This window comes from Mesocricetus auratus, unplaced genomic scaffold (assembly GCF_017639785.1).
Source record: "Mesocricetus auratus isolate SY011 unplaced genomic scaffold, BCM_Maur_2.0 Super-Scaffold_100172, whole genome shotgun sequence".
Classification (NCBI taxonomy): Eukaryota; Metazoa; Chordata; class Mammalia; order Rodentia; family Cricetidae; genus Mesocricetus; species Mesocricetus auratus.
The window spans coordinates 152,320-172,651 of NW_024429253.1; the positions used below are offsets into that span (position 1 = coordinate 152,320).

Genomic DNA, 20,332 nt, shown 5'->3' on the forward strand with positions numbered 1-20,332 from the left:
TGTCCCCAAGTCAACTCTTGTCCTGTCAGGAACTTTTCTGCAATCCTACAGCCAGTCCCAACAGAGACAGGACCACGAGAAAAGAGCAGGTAGAGTCTGCATCTTCCAGAACTTAGTGTGGGAACCACAGCCGCACAGCATCTCCCCAAATATGCTCACCCTGGCCAGCCATGGTGAGCCTGAGACCCCACTTAACCACCATCAGAGCCAGGGGTGCTTTAAAATTAATTTTATTTATCTTTTATATCTTTTATTTTAAACTTTTTTTTTAAAAAAAGGTTCATTTGACATTGTCTTCAAGAGTCTGGCGCCTGCTGGTAAGTGCAACCATGGGCTGTGTTCACAGTATCTCCATGACCAAGTACGGTTGGTGCTTATTGCTGGAAAGGGTGAGTGTCCGTGCCTGGGAAGGCATGGGTGTGAGGGGCAGCTGGAGAAGGACAGGGACCCCAGAAAGCCTGGGATCTGTCTGCAACAGGAGGCAATGGGCTGAGGGAGCCAGTCCAAGAGAACCACTCTGGAGTCCCGCCTCCCTCCCCGCCCGCCCTGTCCCCCATCCTGTCTCAGACCAGCAGGGTAGAGAGACAGGGGAGCCAGAGAAGCCAGGTGTGCAAAGCCAGACATGCAGGGGAAGGGGCCTCAGGAATTACTAGAGCAGCTCTGGCCGCCCTTACTGTCATTCCTCTCCCCAGCCCCGTGTCCAGGAAGACACCTTAGTGACCACCCAGCTCAGGACAAGGGCTAGCCTCCACTCTCGCCAGGGCCCAGTCTCCTTTCTTCAGGGCAAGAGGAGAAGGGGCCTCTCCCCAAGGGCCAGTCCTGTCCTAGAGTGCGGGGCTGGGGCCCCTTGGCTCTTCCAGCTTAGGTGACAGACTCCACACACACTGAAGGAAGGTTCCAGAGGAGGTGCAGCTGTGGCAAGTGGCCCTCAGCACCCACTGCTCAGCACTGCACTCCAGGTGACTGCAGTCCCCAGCTCTAGTACCCTGAGACTGACCGGACATTAAGCACCCCTGAAGGAAATATGTCACAGGTGTAGGAAGAGCTGGGATCTAGCCATGTCTTCCCACGCTGTCACCACAACTCCTCTCCAAGTGGCTCAGCAGCAGCAAAAGCATTTACTGTTCCTGTATGACACGTTTTCTGTGCTTAGTACTGATTGGAATCTAGTGATGATGCAGCTGCCGGAGTGCTTAAAGGAATGTCCCTCAGGCAGGCAAGGCAGGCATTTCTAGAAACCCTCGGCATCACTCGGGGCCAGGTTCCAGGGCTCCAGACAGCAGACCCCAAGACTGGCTACCACACGTGTATGTGTCAAACCAGTTTCACCATGGCCTGCCACCTCCCAAGCATGGGACTCTGCAGCCCTGGGCCTGGTCTTCCTTCTTCAGCAAGAAACGGGGTCGGCTGACTGCTCCCCAGACCTCCCCACCCCAGGAGCACCTATGACGGGGAGGGGAGGGGGCCCAAGCACCCTCCAACTGGCACTCAGAGCCTACCTATCTGCAGCCCACCCCCAGAGAATCTGGGACCCACTTCCCCTGAGAATGAACCAGAAGCCTGTCAAGGCTCCTTTACAGTGTGCTAACGGATGGGCAGCCTGGGGCACTGGAACCCCAGATTCAAGTGTGACCTTAAAAACAGCTGGGACTGTCAGGATTTAGTGGCAATGCCCCCACCCCCACCCAGGCCCGCCCCGGCAGGCATTTGGGACCAAGGTGAATGGAAGAGAAATAGCCACATACCTGGGGGCAGGTTCTAGAGATGGCAAAGATGAAAGTCCCTGGCCCTGACCTAACACTTTGGGACCTGCCCCTCCCTTCTCCCAGAATACCCCCACCAGGCGAGTTAAGGCTACCGAGAGACAGTAGGGGTCAAGGATCTATGCCCAGCTGGCACGCTGGCAGGTGTTAGGGAGGGTCTCTACTGAGGTGGAGTAGGGGCTCTGGGCAGAGTCTGTAGTTTTGATTCTGCCAAAACAACATGATAAAACAGCTGGCTTTCTCCAGGAAGAGGGGCTCGGGGCCTCCCTCTGGGCCTGCCCCTGTCTCCAACTCTGGCAGAAGGAGGCAGGGCCTGCGGGGAAGAGACCTGTCGCCTTTCCTTTCCTCTTCTCCTTTAAATTCAGCTTAAGGCAAAAGTTTGGCAAAGCAAGTCTACATAAGGCCGCATGGCAGAGGACAGACAGAGGGGAGGCGGGAGGGGAGGGCTGGGTCCCCTCACGGTCAGCCTCCTCCCCTGCCTCTAAATCCCACAAAGGTGTGGGGGGGGGCGGGGGCGCAGTGTTTCAGAGACAGTGGACAAGTGATTGTGATGGGAGGAGAGGAGATCAGAGGTGACCTGGGGAGGGGTGAGGGGAGGGGACACGTTCGTCCCTGTGCAGACGGAAGAGCCAGGAGGCCAGCAGGGGTATTATTAGCACAGTGAGCTCCGCCCCTGGAGAAGGTAGATTGGTTGTATTTTTCTGAATGACCGGAGAGGGCATCTGGGTTTCCTTCTGAGCAGTAACATTGTTCCGTGAGTTCTCTCAGCGACCTGGCTGTTACCGGTGCTTGGGCGGGATCACCACCAGCGGTTGCCCGTACTTGGGCCGCCACATGAGGACCTGAGCATCGTTGGCATTGGGCTTGACCAGGGCGCTGGGCGGGATGGGCTCATTCTTGCTCAGGATTTTAGGCTGGTCCTGGGCAATGGGCTCCCGCAGCCTGGCGCGCTGGCCCAGGGGCCGGTTGGGGTTCACCTCGATGCTGAGCTGCATGCGCCAGTGCAGGGTCTGCAGGATGATCATGTCATTGGTCGAGGTGTTGGTGGCCACCAGCCACGTGGTGAAGCTCTGGTCCCGGTAGATGTTGGTCAGTTTGGCCACGTTACTCTCGCTGACGGGCACGGCCCACGTGACGCTCGGGTAAAAGTTATCGTTCATGCTGATGATGAACTTGGAATCCCTCTTGGTGGGGCCCACAATGGTGCAGGTCTCGGTGGTATTGCCATACCAGGGGTAGTTCACCCCATCTGAGTCGCTGATGGCCTCAATTTTGCCCTCCTGGAGATCAGGGAGCTCCCAGCTAGACCTGGGGGACAAAGGAGGACAGGTTACTTTCTCAGTACTCAGTAAGGCTTTTCTGCATTCTCATGGTGGGTCAGGGACTGCCCTGGACCTTGTGGACAGAAGGTGACTCGGGAGACCCAGCTCCCTTTGCTCATGAGGCTTACATGGGGCAGAGCAGACAATAAACAGGACAATCAACACAGGGCAATCAGAGTCCAGTTCCAGCCCCCTTCAACGCCCCAAACTATTGGGCTGCAGAAATGACTTAGTAGCTCATACACTGCTCTTTCAGAGGACCCAGTTTCAGTCCCTATATCAGCAGCTCACACACCTGTTAACTACAACTTCAGCAGATCTGGTGCCCCCTTCTGGTCTACATGGGCTCACGCACGCACGCGCGCACACACACGCACGCACGCATGCACACACGCACGAGTTACACATTAAAAACAAAAGTACTTTGAGGGGACTGGAGAGATGGTTCAGCGGGTAAAAGATCACTGGCTGCTCTTCCAGTGATCCTGAGTTCAATTCCCAGCACCTACATGGAGGCTCACAACCATCTGTAACTGTAGCCCCCATAAGATCCAACGCCCTCTTCCGGCATGAAGATGTACATGCCGGATATACATATACATGCCATATACATAAAACACATAAATAAAAATGTAAAATATGTGTATATAATGTTTTTTAAAAGGCCCAGACTGGTCGTTCAGTACCATCACAAGCCAGACTACCACTGAAGGCCATCACCCCTTCATGAGTCAACACTCTTTTGTTTTGTTTTGTTTTTTCGAGACAGGGTTTCTCTGTATTGTTTTGGAGACTGTCCTGGAACTCACTCTGTAGACCAGGCTGGCCTCAAACTCACAGAGATCCACCTGCCTCTGCCTCCCAAGTGCTGGGATTAAAGGCGTGCGCCACCAACGCCCGGCGAGTCAACACTCTTAAACTAGTACTACTACTACTAGATACCAGTTGGGATTTGGAAAAAACCCTATTTGTCTCTTGACGGGGACTTGTCATATTGAGTCTAGAGCAATGACAGACACTGGCAAAGATGGAATGAGCACGTGAAGTCACGCAGTTCTGTGCTCCTCGTCAGGGTGGTGACTATGGCCTCTTAGCGGCTGGGGGCTCTCCGGGACCACAGCTCTTGGATGCTGACCAGGATGACAATGCAGCTCAGTAGACCCTCTTCCTGCCACATCTGTGCCTACTGACATGTCTGGGTTGTTCTTCTGCAACAATAGGAGGCTCCGTAGTCCAATGGCTATAGGGTCAGCTGATCCGGGGATGACTCTTGGCCCCTCCACTGCTTAGCACGTGACCTTAGGCAAATGCCTGTCTCTCTGGGCTTCGGTGTCCTCTCCCTCCCAGCCAAAGCCCCTCCACCCTCCATGCCATCTCCACCACACCCAGCACACCCAGCAGCATGCCAGGCTGCCCTACTCTCTTGCTGCCAGACTCTCCTTTGCACCCTGCTACCCTGGGAGACTGACTCCACGTGGCTGCCACTGGCCAGCAGCTTTTTTGGTGTAACTGGACCAAAGCAAAACTGACAGAAACCCCCTCTAAAAGGCCTCTCTCTTTCTCAGATTCAGAGCTTTTACCTCCAGGCCCAGCCAAAGAGCCTGCTGATAAAAACCAGGCCTGGAGACCCTGTGTCCGTGGGGACCGGTGTGTCCTTCCTAGAATGTGCTCGGCCTGACACACTTTACCTGCCGAGGAAGGGGTCTACTACCCATGAGCCCATGCACCAGATGTCCAGTGGGGTCTGGTGCCTCAGCGCTAATGCCCATACCCGCTGCCCCGCCTTCCCCTGCATGCCTCCCCCTCCCACTGCTGGCCAAGAGCCCATTCCTTTTAGGAGGGCATTCCTAGCCAGGCACTGGCCTGCGATCCCAGCCCTTGGGAGACGGAAGCAGGAAAATAAAGCGTTCAAAGTCATCCTCAGCTACACAGCAAGTTCAAGGCTAGCCTGGGCTACGTGAGGCTTCTTTCGCAAAATGATAACGAAAGTGCTTTACTGTCTGCGGCACGAGTAATTTATGGGGGCCAAAGGGAGAAAGCTGACAAGTGTCCATGGTGGATGAATGGATACAGAAAACACAGTTCCTACACACGACGGAATAGCCTTGAAAGGAAGGAAAAAATCTGATACACATTACAACACAGAGAAGCCCAGGGGCATTATGCTAACTAAAAGAAGCCACCACAAAAAGATAATTACTTGGGGACACCTGAATTCTGAGACAGAGAGTGGAGCCCAGGCTGCCAAGGTCGGGAAATGAGGGTGGTGATCAACGGGGCAGAGGTTCGGTTGGCAACCACAGAGCTCCAGAGATAGACGGCACACTATTTGTGAGTGTACCCTAATGCCACTGAACGGCGCACCCCAGGCACGTGTGACACCTCAGTCTCTCTGCTGGAATGCCAGCGAAGCTGGAGCCAGGGGAGGACGGCAGGACAGATTTATTTATTTATTTTGGGGGACATGTTTGTGTGGTGCGTGTGTGTTCGTGTGTAGGAGCGAGTGTGTGCAGGTGTACTCACACCTGTGAGAGCCCAGGGTTGGCATTGGCCGTCCTCTTTATCTCCCTCCACCTTACATGGGACAGGGTCTCTCCATGTTAGTTCGGCTGGCCCGTTTGCTCTGGGAATTCCCTGTCTCTATCTCTCTCTGCAGCTGGAATTACAAACAGGTCACCATACCCAGCCAGCTTTTCCTCGCTCTCAAGGGATCTGAACTCTGGTCCCCACACCTGTGTGCAAGTATTTTACAAGCTGAGTCCTCCCTGGCCCCAGCCTGCTCAAGTTTCTGTTCCTCTCCTTGTCATGCCCTGAGCACATCTAGACATAACGAACCTGTCTCCCCCACCTGACATCCCTCCAGCCCAGGTCCGCAGCAGTGGGTCAGCACTCCAGAATGGGGCCGCTGTTTCCCTGAAAGACTCAGACCAGAGAGGGCCCTTGGCCTCCCCTGAAGAGCTACCTGCTTCTGTCTAACTCCCCTGGGTTCCAGCAGCTGTTTTCTGTCTCCCTGGAAGTCTTTTTAGTGTCCCAGCTTTGTTGTATTGGAAAGGGAACCCAGGGCCCCAGAAAAGCTACACAGTGCTCTAACCACTGAACCACACACCCCTAGCCTGGAAAAAAAAAGGTGTTGTTACTTTTGGTGTGGAAGGATTTAAAAGATCTGATGCTATCCTACTCTCCAGGATGGCCTTACACTTGAGGGAGATCCTCCTGCCTCAGGCTTCATCATGAGCTACCAAGCCCAGTGGAAAGGCGTTCAAGAATGAGGGCCACCCACGTGGTTCATCAGTGAGAAAGCTCCTTGCCCAGCCTGAAAGCTGCGCGGCATCCCTGAGACCCACATGGAAAAAGGAGAGAAGCTATTTCTGTACATTATCCTCTGCCGGCTACAGGCTCCTAGTGGCGCATACGCTCCTATCCCTCCAAAAAGTAAATAAGTGTAAAAGGCAGAAAACAAACTTGCAAAAAACACAAAAACAAAAAAAAAAAACCCACTATCCCTTTGAACTTCCAAGTTACAGTGGGGGGGGGAGTGATGGGGAGGGACACTCGCTTCACACTAGTGTGGTCTTGCTCTGGGACCCCACCCCTGAAAGCCGAGTCCAGTCACAGACAGGTGACAGTCTCCATGAGCTGGCAGCCTGCAGAGTCTCGTGAGAGACATTACTCAGATGCAAGGCAGCGCCAGCTGCATTGTCTCGCTGTGAACCATCAGGGGAGCCTGGAGGTTCCTCACTTGGAAGAGCCAGGGACATAGTATGGAGGAACCCGCAGCAACCTGGGACGGAAACTGAGGCCCAGACATTAGCGCTCTGACGGTCTCCTCAACAGCCCATGGCTAACTGCACGCATGCCCAACCCAGGCTTTCTTCCTGAGACGATGCACTAATACTCGCCACCTGCCACAGTTGTGGTCAGAAACCTGGGGAGACCCTTAAAAGGGGGGCCTCAGCAATTGTGGGTGTGGCTCTTGGCTCAGACCTGAAGGCTTCCTAGGCCTTGCTTATATTTTCATACTATACACACTTTTTTTTTTTTTTTTTTTTTTTTTTTTGGTTTTTCGAGACAGGGTTTCTCTGTGGCTTTGGAGGCTGTCCTGGAACTCACTTGGTAGTCCAGGCTGGTCTCGAACTCACAGAGATCCGCCTGCCTCTGCCTCCCGAGTGCTGGGATTAAAGGCGTGCGCCACCAACGCCCGGCTACACACTTTTTTGTTGTTGTTTTCAAGACAGGGCTTCTCTGTGTAGCCCCAGTGTAAGAAACTCACTCTAAGCCGGGCGGTGGTGGTGCACGCCTTTACTCCCAGCACTCGGGAGGCAGAGGCAGGCGGATCTCCGTGAGTTCGAGGCCAGGCTGGTCTACAGAGCGAGTGCCAGGATAGGCTCCAAAGCTACACAGAGAAACCCTGCCTCGAAAAAACCAAAAAAAGAAAAGAGAAAAAGAAACTCTGTAGACCAGGCTGGCCTTGTCGAACTCAGAGATCCACCTGCCTCTGCCTCCCGAGTGCTGGGATTAAAGGCGTGGGCTACCAACGCCCGGCTCACTATACATACTCTTACCAGTGACAAGATGGTCACTGTGAGGCCGCCTCTGTAGGTCACGCTTGGCTGCAATGACTCCCGAGGCTACCTTCATTTCTCTGTTCTCACACCTCAGCCTTGCACACTCAGCCTTCTTGACTTGTGTAAGATCATACACCACGGCCTGAAGTCCCAGCATTCAGGGAGGGGGAGGCAAAGGGGACCGGGAGTTCAGGGTTAGAAAGCTTGAGGCTAGCTTGAATTAATGAGACCCTCTCACAAACAAGAACAACAGAGACAAAAACAAAAAAACCACCCAGCACTTGAGACCTCGTGCAGAATGAAGACAAGGGTTGTTCCAAAATCTAGAGCACTGACACGGTGACAGCAACAGTGAGACACACTTGAGGCCTTCTCGGGCAGGGCTGGCACAGATGCCTGGACAGCACCTGCTTCCCAGGCCACCTGCCATGCTCCGGTCCTTGTCCTCCGGAGTCTGGGCTGCCAAAGAGTAGCAGGCAGGTCCAGACTTGAGCCTGAACCTCAGTATACTTTCAGAGCCCCTGGCATGTCTGAGATGGCTGTCCCCAGATCCTCTCAACATGGCCACCAACTCAACAAGTGCCTGCGCAGGGGGGGGGGTCGGGGGGGGGGTGGAGTCTCTGCCTTAGAGCCAGCAAAGGGGAAGGCAGAGCTCAGTCCCATCCTGACTCCAGCTGCCTGGCAGAGACACCGCTTCCTTGCCTGGTCTCCCAGATTCTTACCTGTTCTCTCCAAAGTCCCTCTGGTTCTTTAAAAAAACACAAATCTGGCTGCATTGTTCTGACCCTGCTAAGCCTGTCCCAGCTCCCCACCGACACAAACCTAGCTGTAGTAGAAGGCCAGAAGCCCCAGGAAGTCACATGTGCATAAATCTGCTCATCTAATTCTCTGTCCCTCCCCCAGGCCCTACCCTTCCCATCTCAGGCTTCGGGCTGGGGTCCTCTTCGTGTCCTCCTGCTCCACCACCTCAGGCAAACCACTCTGACCCCTTCCACAAGTCAGGTGCCTCTGGCCGGTATTCAGTGCCATTAGGTGGTTGTAACTGTCTCCTGGCACATGCCCCAGGGCAATTAAACAGCAATGTGACCGTTTGTGGGCAGTCTTTTTCCCACATGAGCCACAAAGGCCAAGAGTATGGCTTGAGGAGGGGCAGATCAGCAGGAGGACTAACCAAGAGGACAGAGCCTTACCTGCCTTGAACCTTACCACATATCCAGGACTCATCCCAGTGCCTGGCCCAGACTCGGGCTCCAGAAAGCTTGTAGCCTGGCTCAGTGATGTCCAGAGTTTCCTCGGTCTCTGGTCACCTTGCCAAGCTGTAGATGGAACTATTAGGACCCATTGCCACCAAAGCAAGGGTGACGGTCAGCACCATCTAAACAGGCTAAGAGCTACCCCTCACACATTCATGTACACACAGAAACATAAGCAAGGGGCTGGAGAAATGACTCAGGGGTTAGGGGCACTGGCTGCTCTTCCAGAGGACCCTGGTTCAATTCCCAGCAACCACATCGCAGCTCACAACTGTCTGTAACTTCCGTTCCAGGAGATCTGACACCTGCACACCAACGCACATAAAATAAAGTTAAATAAATACTTTTTTAAAAAAAGAAACATAAACAAATGTACACACAGTGCATGCAAACTCACAAATGACACACCTATATACATAGAGGCATATAAACACACACACACACAGAGACATGCATGCATGTGCATACACAGAGAGAGGCCCTGAGCAGCGTCTACAAGAGTGAATGGGGTACAGAAAAGCCTTCAGCGGGGGCTGAGGGTGGGTCACCTATTGGTCAAGGAGGCCACCATGGTGCAGAAAAGGGTCAACCCAATTCAAGGACTTCAGAAAGCCAGCAGCCAAAAGTCAGTCTAGCACAGACCCCTTCAAGGCCTGGGGGCCATGTACAACTTGCCACCTCCATGGCCCTGAACTAGAACAACAGCAACAACCCTTCCCTATTTCTCTAGAAAAAAAGTGGCCCTAATAAGGGCTCTAGGCTTTTCTCACATATGGGGATTGGCAGATAGGAGACAGTCTGCGGGGGCCTGGCTTCATTCTCAGCACAGGCCTCCATTCTCTCCTGCTCATTCTCAGGGTCCTGGATCACTGACCACAAATCCTCAGTCCTGGGTTCTACAGCCGGGAGGCCAAGCTTACCCTATTACAGGGCCAAGTGCCCCAAGCAGCACATATTTTTGTCACTTTGCTCCTGAGTGTCTCTTATATTTCTATTCATTTAATTTACTCACTTTTTAAAAAAATGCAGCGAGGCCAGACATGGTAGCTCACACCTTTACTCTCCGTACTCGGGAGGCAGAGGTAGGTGGATCTCTATGAGACAGAGGCTAGTTGGGTCTACATAGCAAGTTCCAGGCCAGCCAAGGCTACATAGGGAGACACTGTCCCCAAAAAGTAAATTATTTTTTTTTAAAGCAAACAAATGAGTGATTTCCAAGAAACACTTCTGCAAGTACAGACTGGCCATACAGAGACACAAAGCCAGATCTAGATATGCTTTCTCATATGCATTGCATACCCCGCTTTAATATGAAATTTGGAGGCTGGCAAGATGGCTCAGTAGGTGAGGGCACTGGACACTGAAGCCTGATGACCTGAGTTCAGTCCCCAGAATCCACCGAAAGGAGCAGAGGTGGAAGGACCAAACCCACTCCCTAGAACTGTACGCTGACCTCTCCTCTGTCCATTTTGTCAGCATGCACACGCACACCTACACAATGCGTGCGTGCGCACGCGCGCACACACACACACACACACACACACAGTAATAATAGGTTTTATTTTTAAGTTAATTTTAAATGAAACTTAGCTTTGAGCCTAAATGATGTCACCCACACACCTTACCACCTCCCTCATGACATGTGACACTTTAGGGGCACCTCCAAGGAAGAGACAGGTTCTGGGCTGGACCCACGCAGCACTTATAACTGCCCTGCTCAGCCCTGGCTAGGGAGCCTGGGAAAGTCAAGGGGTTAGCTCACCTGGATATCAATTGAACATATTCGCAAACTGGTAAAATCCCCAAACAGCACTCACTCTGGAAGTTTTATGTTGCAGAAAGTGAGGCCTGGGAGACTCCCTTCTACACAAGGCTAAGATGCCCCTGAACTGGGCCCTCCATGGCTGACCACCAGCCTTCAAAGCACCCAGCAGCTGCCCACAGCTCAAGCAAGGGATCTGTGCTGCCTCTTCCCACGGGCCCTCTTCTGCAACCTTTCTCCTCCCGTCCCACCCCTCCAGACTCTCACCCCAGCCCTGGCCTAACCTGACGGGGAAGGACCCGAAAGTGCCTGCTTCATTTCAGCTTCAAGGCCAAATACCACAGTCAGAACTGCCCAGCAGTGGCCTTTTGCAGGGCATTCAATAAACTATTCTTCCTTTAAAAATTTGTATTATTTTCTAGTAATAAAATGTGTCCTTAAAAAAAAGCAAGCCATTAAGAAATTAATAAAGTAAAAACTAAAAGCCATTGTCTCCTCTGCCCCTCCTTCTCCTGGAGGTTACTCATGATGTCACACTTCAGTAAACATCCTTCTAGACGTTTCTGCATATATACACAGGATGTGTCCCCATGTTTAACGTTTTCCTCACAATGAACCGTCTCTATCAGATTCTTGCATGCTTTGCTGGGTTTTGTGGTGCTGGGGATGGAGGCCAAGGCCTCTCAAGGCAAAATCTCTGTAGGACCCTGAGCTCATCTTCCAGCCTTATTTTAATGCGGCACTACTGTTTCCATGGAAACCTGGTTGTTTGTAACAGCAATGCTCTGCACAGTGGACAGATCTTAATTCTCTCTCCCATCTGCAATGATGCCTGGGTTATCTACAGCTCCCTGCTGCCATAGTTCCAGGGCAAGGTCTTCACATAGTGGCATCTGACACTGGCTTCTTTCTTCGTATGTATGTACTTTACCTGCTTACTAGGCTACCTATGGTGTCTCCAAAAGCCAGGCCCAGACTAGGGTCCGGTATTCTGTAAACCAGACCCTAAAAGCAGAAGCCCTGGACTAAAGGTATAACCAGCAACAGCCAGGCTCAGCGGACAGCGGATCGGATCATGGCGGCTGCCTAGACTCTGCTCCCGACATAGGAGGCCCTGAAGTTTCCTCACTCTCGCTGGGCCAGGACCACAGTGGAGGTCCCTAGCATTTCCCTGTCTCCTGGGTATCTGTCCGTGTGTCCCCAGAACAGGTCACTGCTTCCCACTTTCAGAGGGTGGACTCGGGCTAGAGCCATCACTGGGGTCACAGCTAGTGGTGTGTGTGTGTGTGTGTCTGTGTGTGTGTATGTGTGTGCGTATGTGTGTGCGTATGTGTGTGCGTGTGCGTGTCTGTGTATGTGTGTGCGTGTGCGTGTGCGTGTGTGTGTGTGTGTGTGTGTGTGTGTGTGTGTGTGTGGTGTCTCCCAGGCTGGGCTGGGCAACCCCCACCACTTCCCTCCCACCTCCCACCCTGAAGCTCGGAAGCAAGGACTTCCCTCTCCTACTCACCCCGCCCTGGCCTCCACCATTGCCTAGCAGATGGGGGAAGCCGCCTTCCGCCCCAAGACAGGAAGCTTAGTCTTCAATTGTTCTGTGAGGCACTCAGGCCCTGGCTCCGGGAAGAGGCCACATGCTAGCCAGGACATTCCTCCTGGGGCCATCCCCCAGACCTCAGGTGCTGAGCAAACATCCTTGGGCAAGCTTTACAGTCTGAGTTCCCATCCTCAAGTTAGGGCCTCTGAGGTCCTGAGGCGTACCACTGAGATAGTGTTACCCCATGAGCCTCACCAAGGCTGTCCCACTATGAAAGGGGACCCAGAGAGAAGTAACACCACACATGGGTCTTGGCTTAGCTCTTGGCCACGCAGTATAGAACAATAATTCAGTACTAACACTCAGGATTTGTAATCCTAGTATCTAGGGAGATGGAGCAGAGAGTGTTCCGGGGTGCTGGCTCTGTGCCAAGCACTACCTTACTCCTCCCACAGAGACAAGTAAGCAGGGAGGTGCTAGCATCCCCATTTCAAAGGTGGAAACAAAAAGGTCCAGGCCGTACTCCTCCCCTCCCCGCCATTGGCTCATCCTGAGCTACACCACTCCTGGCCTTGGCCCTAGCCGTGGGCCAGGTTCCCAGAGAGCACCAAACAAGGGCAAAGTAGGGACAACAGGCACGCACCCTCCCACGCAGGCAAGAAACTGTGACTTGTCACTCAGAAGGCTCTACATCAGCTGACAGGTGGCAGTTGAGGAATTGCGGGGGACAGCTGAGGAGGCAGGTGTCTCCAACAGTTTGGAGGGGGATTGGCTTTGAAAGTACTGTGGGCAGGCGGTAGCTCTCAGAATTTGTGTTCCATGTCAGCGCCATCCAACAAATCGTCCTCACTTAGAGATTGATTTCGAGCAGGGATAATGCTAGGGGATAGTACGGATTTCGGATAAGCAGTCAGAATTAATATTTTTAATACGAGTCCATTTGTAAAGAACACAAGTTCTAATCCAGCCTGGGCCACCTGGCTGTCCCCTCCCCAGGTCACTTTAGTCTGAGCTGAGTCTAAGAGTAATTCCACACCCCTCCCAGGGGACAAGGGATCCTGTTTGGGGACATTCGTGGCTGTTACAAGTTGGGGGGGTGGGTAGGATACTTAAAGGGGTGGAGCCAAATGTCCCCAGCTGCCAAGGAGAAGTATCTGACCAGGCACAGGCAGGGGAGGGGACAATCGCCCACTCACTTGGGGCTTAAGGGCTCAGAGGCAGCAGTTAATACAGGAAGGTTGTGCTGTTTTGTTTTGTTTTTGGAGACAAGGTCTCTGAATCAGCCCTGACTGTCCTGGAACTCACAATGTAGAGCACACTGACCTCCAAGTTAGAGAGATCCGCCTGCCTCTGCCTCCCGAGGCCTGGGCTTAAAGGCGTGCGCCACCACGTCCAGCCTGGAAGGTGCTTTTAATAACTCCATCTGACTGTGTCTGTTTGCAGTCTGGAGCAATGAAAGGTGGGGCCAGGCTTCCTGCAAAGCAGCCCTGTATCCATGGGACGGGACGGGTACAGCACCATGTTCAGTGGGACCACGGGACAGCACCACTCAGCAAATCCAAGCTTTCACAGTTTTGCTGAGCAGCGGTGAGCAGACATGTGGCTCTGCCCACTGCATTTTCTCCATAGGATGGTCACCTGCCCCTGTCCCCACGCTGCAGCTGGCCCTGGCCCACCTGGGACTTAAAAGCCAAGGTGCCTTGGGAGAATGAGTGGAGCGCTAACAGAGAGCAAAGAAGACAGCCTTGGCCACTTTAGCCATCCCTGGCTGACGCCATTTTTACAGTCTTATAAGTGAAGAGTGTAAGGCCCAGGCTGGGGTGAAAACTCACTACAAGGAGTAGCTGGCATCTTTTCAGTGGCCTCAACCTCATGTTGGCTTCATAAATACCATCACTTCTTTCCATCCGGTAGGCTTGGAACTGAAATCACACTGAGGCTGAAGGCCACCTGCTTGCAGGATTTGCACGAACATGGCCTCATGCTGACTGTGGGGGCAAAGGTTGTCTGAGTAACTCTCTCAATAAACCATGCAGAGGCAACAATGATTAGCCCCAGTTTGCAGATGAGTCAACTGAGGCTCAGAGTGGCTAAGGTCACACCCTGGGAAGTGATCTCGGAGTCTAAGGTGCACAAGGGTCATCTAACTAGCGACCCAAGGACCACCAGTAGTGAAGCGACCTCGCCTGAGGTTCCTGACCCCCTGGGGGTGGCCGAGCCTCTCACCCAGCATGTTAGAATAGCTGTGGCTCACAGGCAGAGGTGGCGCTACAGGGAGCCCAGTGACCCCATGCGCCCCAATGGTCTTAGGCCATGAGGGCGACAACCCAGTTTTAAGTCTTATCCCCTCTGCCTGTTTCCTTTATTGTTCAGGAGTCACCAAATGGAGAAGGCTCATTTTCGACCTGTGTCTGGCCACACTCGGCTCCAGTGAGCCAGGTTATCCTAGACATTTGTCAAACATAAACTCCAGCTCTCCAGGAGGTCCTTCTCTTCCCCACTTGCTGAGAAGTGAGGCCACGTGGAGTGGACACCAAAGACTACGAGACGGTGTCCATGAGCCGTCACAGGGGGCAAGCTGGGACCGTCCCCCCGGGGAACCGCTGGGTTTCAGCGGCTGTTTTCACCACGGTTTCCGCGCACATTATTTCCAAATGGGGGATGGCCTTCTCTGGGGCCAGAGAACATGCGGAGCAGGGCCCAAGGGCCCCGGGTCCCTGTGGAGATCTATGTCATCCTAGGAGACCAAGCCACAGAGACGAATCCAGTGTTCCTAGTTAGGACCCCACGGGAGGAACACCGGATGCTGACCCTTGACCTCTATGGGGAGACAAAGCTGCAAACCGCAAAGCAAAGTAGGTTTCTGAAGTTCCTGTAAGACACATGTGCGCGCGTGTACACACACACACACACACACACACACACACACACACGCTGCTACCAGTCACCACCACTGACGATGGCAATGCTGTCCTCTGCTGCTCTCTGTGCATCCAAACCCCCCACCCCCACCCCAGACCCCTGACACAAGTCCAGGCCCCAGCACAAAGTCTCCTACAAAGGAGTGTGGAGGCTTCGGAGGCCCCTGCCCCTCATGTCTGCCTCACAGGTTCATGGAGGCCTGAGCCTGGGGCTACGGCGGTGGCTTCTCTGGTGACCCCATGGCCCTGACACTTGCTTTACCAGAGAGGTACGCGTTCCCGTTTTCCCAGCATCTGCCAGGAAGGACAGGAGAGCTCTGGGCACCGGGAACAATAGCAGTCTGGTCTTATTGAACTAGGACCCTAGTCAACAAGTATGTGCTCTAGAGAGTTAGAGAAGGCTTGGAGACAGTTCCTCGCCTGCCTGAAGACCTCTGTGTCCCATGAGCCCTGCTCCAGTGCCCCGAAACAACTTACCCTGCAGGCTCCCCCCACCCCTGTCCGTCCCCAGAAGTACTCACATGCCCTGCTCCCCGTACTGGTTGTAAAACTCCATATGACTGCATGCCTGAATCCAGCCAACGATCCAGGTCTCTTTCTTGGGGATGGGCGGCATGACCACCTGGGCTGAGGCCCGGAAATGGGGTGTCCGGTAGCGGAGTACCACGCTGGAGGACTCGTCGATGCTGGTGGGGATGGGGTCGATGGAGGCTTTCACATCAATCACCGTAATCCCTTCCCGGAAGACTCTGGCTTTGCCTCCGATGCTCTGAATACAGCCCATGGCACACAGGACCGCTCTAATCTCCAGGGAAGGCCAGCAGTCCCAAAAATAACAGGGCATTGAAAGGATGGAGGTTGCAGGACCCAGTGCAGAGCGCGCAATCTAATCTCAAAACTCAAAAGCGAGATCCACAGGATAGAGAACTTACTGAGTGGAGGGGGCTTGCATAGCACTACCGGGCTCGGTTATAAATACGGATTCTGCTGCATCTCAAGAGCCCTGGGCTCCTTCTTCTAGCAGTGGGCAAAAGCCACCGATATTCTTTGGGTTTAAAAAAAGAAAAGTTTGCAGTTTAATGGATAAGCATGTTGTTCTGACATCCAGCCCTGCGTCCTCACACTTGGGGATGGTAGCTCGAACACTCTCCCTGAAGTCTTCGGAGGAAGCAGACGAGCGCTGGCAGGCACATAAATAAGGAAGGCTCTGTCCCCGCGCGGTTGCGCCACCCTCGCTGCAGAACGCCGACTTCCTGCCCTTCTGCCTTCCGCACCCGCTCCCTGGGACACACGCGCCCTCCCGGAGGGGCCCAATCAATTGCAGCGTGAGCTCTCGTTCAAGCGGCAGAGGTCTGGCGCCCTGCGTGACCCGAACCCACGCGCAGTTCCAAGAGGCGCGCTCCGGGCTAGGCGCTCTCCGCGTCCCCTCTGGCGCCCACTCGCGCGCTCCTTTGCCACTGTTGCTATCGCCGCCGACCGCCGCGTGGGGCCCCGGGGCTGCGCTTGGATGTCCGCCTCTGCCTGTTTCGCCGCGGCCACCGAGGACCTGCAGAGAGGTGGAAGGGACAGGGCGTCAAAGTTGAACCGAACTTTACTGCTGGGGACGCGAGGGCGCGGCGATGCGTGTGCGCCGGGCGCGGGCTGCGGAGCTGACGGCGCAGCTCTGGGCGGTCTCCCCGGAGGTGGCGCCCCCCCCTCCGCCCGCCCCGTCAGTGGCGGCCGCACGACTGCGCGCACCAGCGAATAATCGCCTCCCGTGACATCTCCGCTGACACCCCTCCAGCCCGGGGGCGGGGTGAGGGGTCGGCCAGACTGCCACCGCAGTGGATCACTAGAACCTCCCGGCCCTGGTGCTGCGCTTCGGCACCACGCCACCAGAGTGGAACGCCCCTTCTCTCTCGGGTCTATCGGTCCCCCAGGGGCGCAGTGCCATCCCCAGGCCGGTCCTTTCTGGCGAGAGGCCCTTAGCCGACTGAGGTGGCTCGACACCAAGAGGGCATGCGGTCCTATCCCCCGCGCCCCGTGCCTCGGTTTCCCCTCGTCAGCCGCGAGCGGCAGCGGAGCACAGCGCGCCAGGGCGCACGCCTCTGCCGGAGAACTTTAGCACTCTCCTTCCCACCAAGGGGGCGTTGTGAACTCACCTGCCCCTAGGGCCGCTCCAGGTGCCTGGGTCTCTGCCCTCCGGACGCCCCGACCCCTCCGCCCACACGTTCTCGGGGCGCCCCCCTCCTGGGTAATGTACCCTGGCTCTCCTAGGGTCTAGGGATGGCGTGGGCGCCCGGGATCCCCAAGCCCCTCCAAGCTCCCGGCTGCTGTGGGGATGGCCGGGGGTGGAGGGCTGAGGCTCGGGGCTCTCTCGCCCCCACCCCGAGCGCCTCCTTATTTTATGATCATTGTGAGCATGCTGTCGCTGCTCTGCCCCGCTGCCGCGCCGCAGCCGTCTGGCGCGCCCAGCGCCGCCTCGCTCTGCTGCAGCATCGGAAAGGCAACCAGGTCAAACTTTGCAGAAACTCGGCCCCTGCGCCGGCCTGGCCCCCGCGTTCGCCCGCAGCCGAGCGGCAGCGCGCACCGGCGCACGCAGGACCGCCGCTCGATCCTGCGCCCCGCGGGATGCAGGTCCGCAGGCGGCGGCCGGCGGGCGGGCGCCGCCTCCTCCTCTTGCCCGCCCGGCTCTCCACCCTCGCTCCCGCACTCAGCGCGCCCTCCCCCTGGTTATCCCTCTCTCCCTTTTTTCCCCTCTCTGCAGCTGCTGGGGGAGTTGAGCCTCTTCTTGCATAAACGACATTTCCTTTTTTGCTAACCCTAGGAATTCTGGGTAGTGTAGTCCTGGGGTGGGGGGGTGTTCCTATTGCCCTTTCGCTTCTGATGCCCGCAGGCTTCCAATTCAGGAGATCTAGGGGCATTACCCTGGGAATCCTGATTACCGGGGTTGGTGATTGGGTGGAGACTGTGGAGGCTTTGGGAGGCTCCAAAGCTGGGAAGGTTTGGTAGGTGGAAAAAGTTAGTCCCCCAGTGTTGGTCCTTTGCGTCTGTAGAATAATCAGACTGTAGTCAGTCAATTGGCCCTAAGTATGTGAGAAGCTTACAATCATCCGACATTTTGAATAGGAAGGTTCTTTATGTACATCTCAGAGAGAGAGAGAGAGAGAGAGGAGAGACAGACAGAGAGAGAGAGAGAGAGAGAGAGAGAGAGAGAGAGAGAGAGAGAGGAGGAGGAGGAGGAGGAGGAGGAGGAGGAGGAGGAGGAGGAGGAGGAGGAGGAGGAGGAGGAGGAGGAGGAGGAGGAGAGAGAGAAGTCCAGAATTGGAAAGGCTGGAAAAATCAGCCTACCACCCCAACCTGGCAGATTTCCCTGCTGAGACCAGAGCTATGGTTCAAAAGGAGTTTATCCCCAGACAGCAGTGTCTTAGCTCCACCCCTGCCCTACAGTTACCTTCTAGATAAAGGACAGTTTGTGACATCAGAAGACCTGGCAGCTACACTAAAGCCATGCCACACCACAGCCATGGCCCCTCAACGCTGTCCATAGTAGACACACACACAGTGCTAGAGTCTGCCGAGCATACGGGAGGGACATTTCTGAAACTTCAGGAGGGTCTCCATGAGGAATCCATCTCACATCTGCTCAACCACAGCAGGAAGTGGCCACTTAAGGTGGCTGCTGCCTGTTCCCAGTCACATCCTCAGCCTGGCCATTGCTGCCGTCCCATGTTTCCAGCTAGAGAAGCCACGTCCTTTTCCTATTCAACTTTCAGGCAACTGGTATACCCAGTCCTGCCTGATGTAAAACCGCAGCCGCATATAGTTCCCTGAGGGCCTCATGTCAAGTTTGCAGTCTCTCCTGGCCTGGGAAACCAGTGTCCTCCCCAGATCCCACACTACACTCTGTTGCTCGGGGAACCCCTACAGCCTGCAACACCTCATGCCATTGGACAGTTACCATGCTACTGCATTCATACAGAAGGATGCCATTAAGTTTAGGGATGCCCAACTCATTTTCATCACCCCAAATGCCTGGAACCTATTAAAACTCAGTTGCCAAGGTGCTTCCATGAAAGAAAGCAGATACTCTCTCAAAAACAAGACACCATGTTCCAGGCTGCTCCAGGGGAGACCCTGGAGGTGGTTTCTTGGAGAGGGGTTCCCCTGAAACCAACTGGTAGTACCTCTGAGCACTTGTGTACTACACAAGCTCAGATACCCCAGCCTGAGCTTGTGACGGTGAAAGCACTAAAGAACCCGCTGTGTGTCACCCCAGCCCATCTTTATAGTTCACCTTGACCTTGGGAGGTGACAATAGGAGACAGTGAAATCTGGGTCCTGGCCCCAATCTCAACACCCTCAAGGCCCACACACTTGCCTGCTAAGACGGTGCCTCTGAGCTAAGATGGACTAGCCACCAGAGCATGACAGGGACTTGAGTGCCTACAGGTAAGGATTTGTGTGGCAGAATGCAACCCCCCCCTTTACTGGCTTCCCCATGAAGGACTTCACCTTGACCCACAGAGGGTCGGCCCAGGCTTAGAAGTTGCCAGGCTACAGCTGAGGGAGAGCTCCTGCAGGGGCAGCCAGGACAGACAGAGGGTCTGAACAGAGTTAGCTCACTTATAAATTCCGTGGCCCAGCTCCTGATCCGCCTGCTTGTAAACTCTTGGCACTCCCTCCTGGCTCTCCCACCTCCCCACACAGCCCTTCTACTTGCTTGGCTTTCTTGGGAGGTTTGTGAGTGCTGGACACAAACCTATATCAGCCTCAGCATATGTGGAGGGTCAGGACGTGGCCATGAGAGCATAAGGTGCTGCTGTCTGTGGAGCAGACAAAGGGGACATCTATTAGAGATATGCTCTACACCAATGAACTCACACTACCCTCATCCCCTCCCCTCTGCCATACCTTGGTCAGGATTGCACAGCCCTCGTACATCGGACTAGGGAGATTGTGGAAATTCAAAACTATACAAGTCAGAGACAAAAACAGCATACAGTCCTGAACAAGCCCCCAGAGGCCCACGACACGGCCCCAGCACAGCATCACCCAACTGAGCAGACTATGAGCTAGGGCTCCTACATGCACTATCTCCACAGCCTTGGCAATGACCCCCAAAGCTAGGCCTTGTCATCCCATTCCACAGATGACGCAGACACCTGGGGAGGGGCTGGGGGATCAGAGGTGGCGGTTGAGCCCAGAGGCTGGGTGGTTGGGATGGAGTGGACCC

At 54.7% G+C, this 20,332-nt stretch overlaps 1 protein-coding gene across 1 annotated transcript; it reads right to left on the reverse strand.

The window, feature by feature from the left end:
• Positions 1-214: 214 nt before the first annotated feature.
• On the reverse strand, positions 215-16,761 carry Fam78a (family with sequence similarity 78 member A). Its single transcript, XM_005087670.4, has 2 exons — positions 15,639-16,761; positions 215-3,071 (listed from the first exon to the last, which is right to left on the reverse strand). The coding sequence occupies exons 1-2, from the start codon at positions 15,959-15,961 to the stop codon at positions 2,543-2,545; spliced, it is 852 nt and encodes a 283-aa protein (XP_005087727.1). The 5' UTR covers positions 15,962-16,761; the 3' UTR covers positions 215-2,542.
• Positions 16,762-20,332: the final 3,571 nt, after the last annotated feature.

Bases quoted from the DNA above. Each gene is read 5' to 3' on its own strand.
- Fam78a (XM_005087670.4), bottom strand. From the start codon at position 15,961: ATGCCCTGTTATTTTTGGGACTGCTGGCCTTCCCTGGAGATTAGAGCG. The intron at 3,072-15,638 runs GTGAGTACTTCT...TTTGTCCCCCAG, and splicing joins CAGTACGGGGAGCAGGGCAT to GTCTAGCTGGGAGCTCCCTG.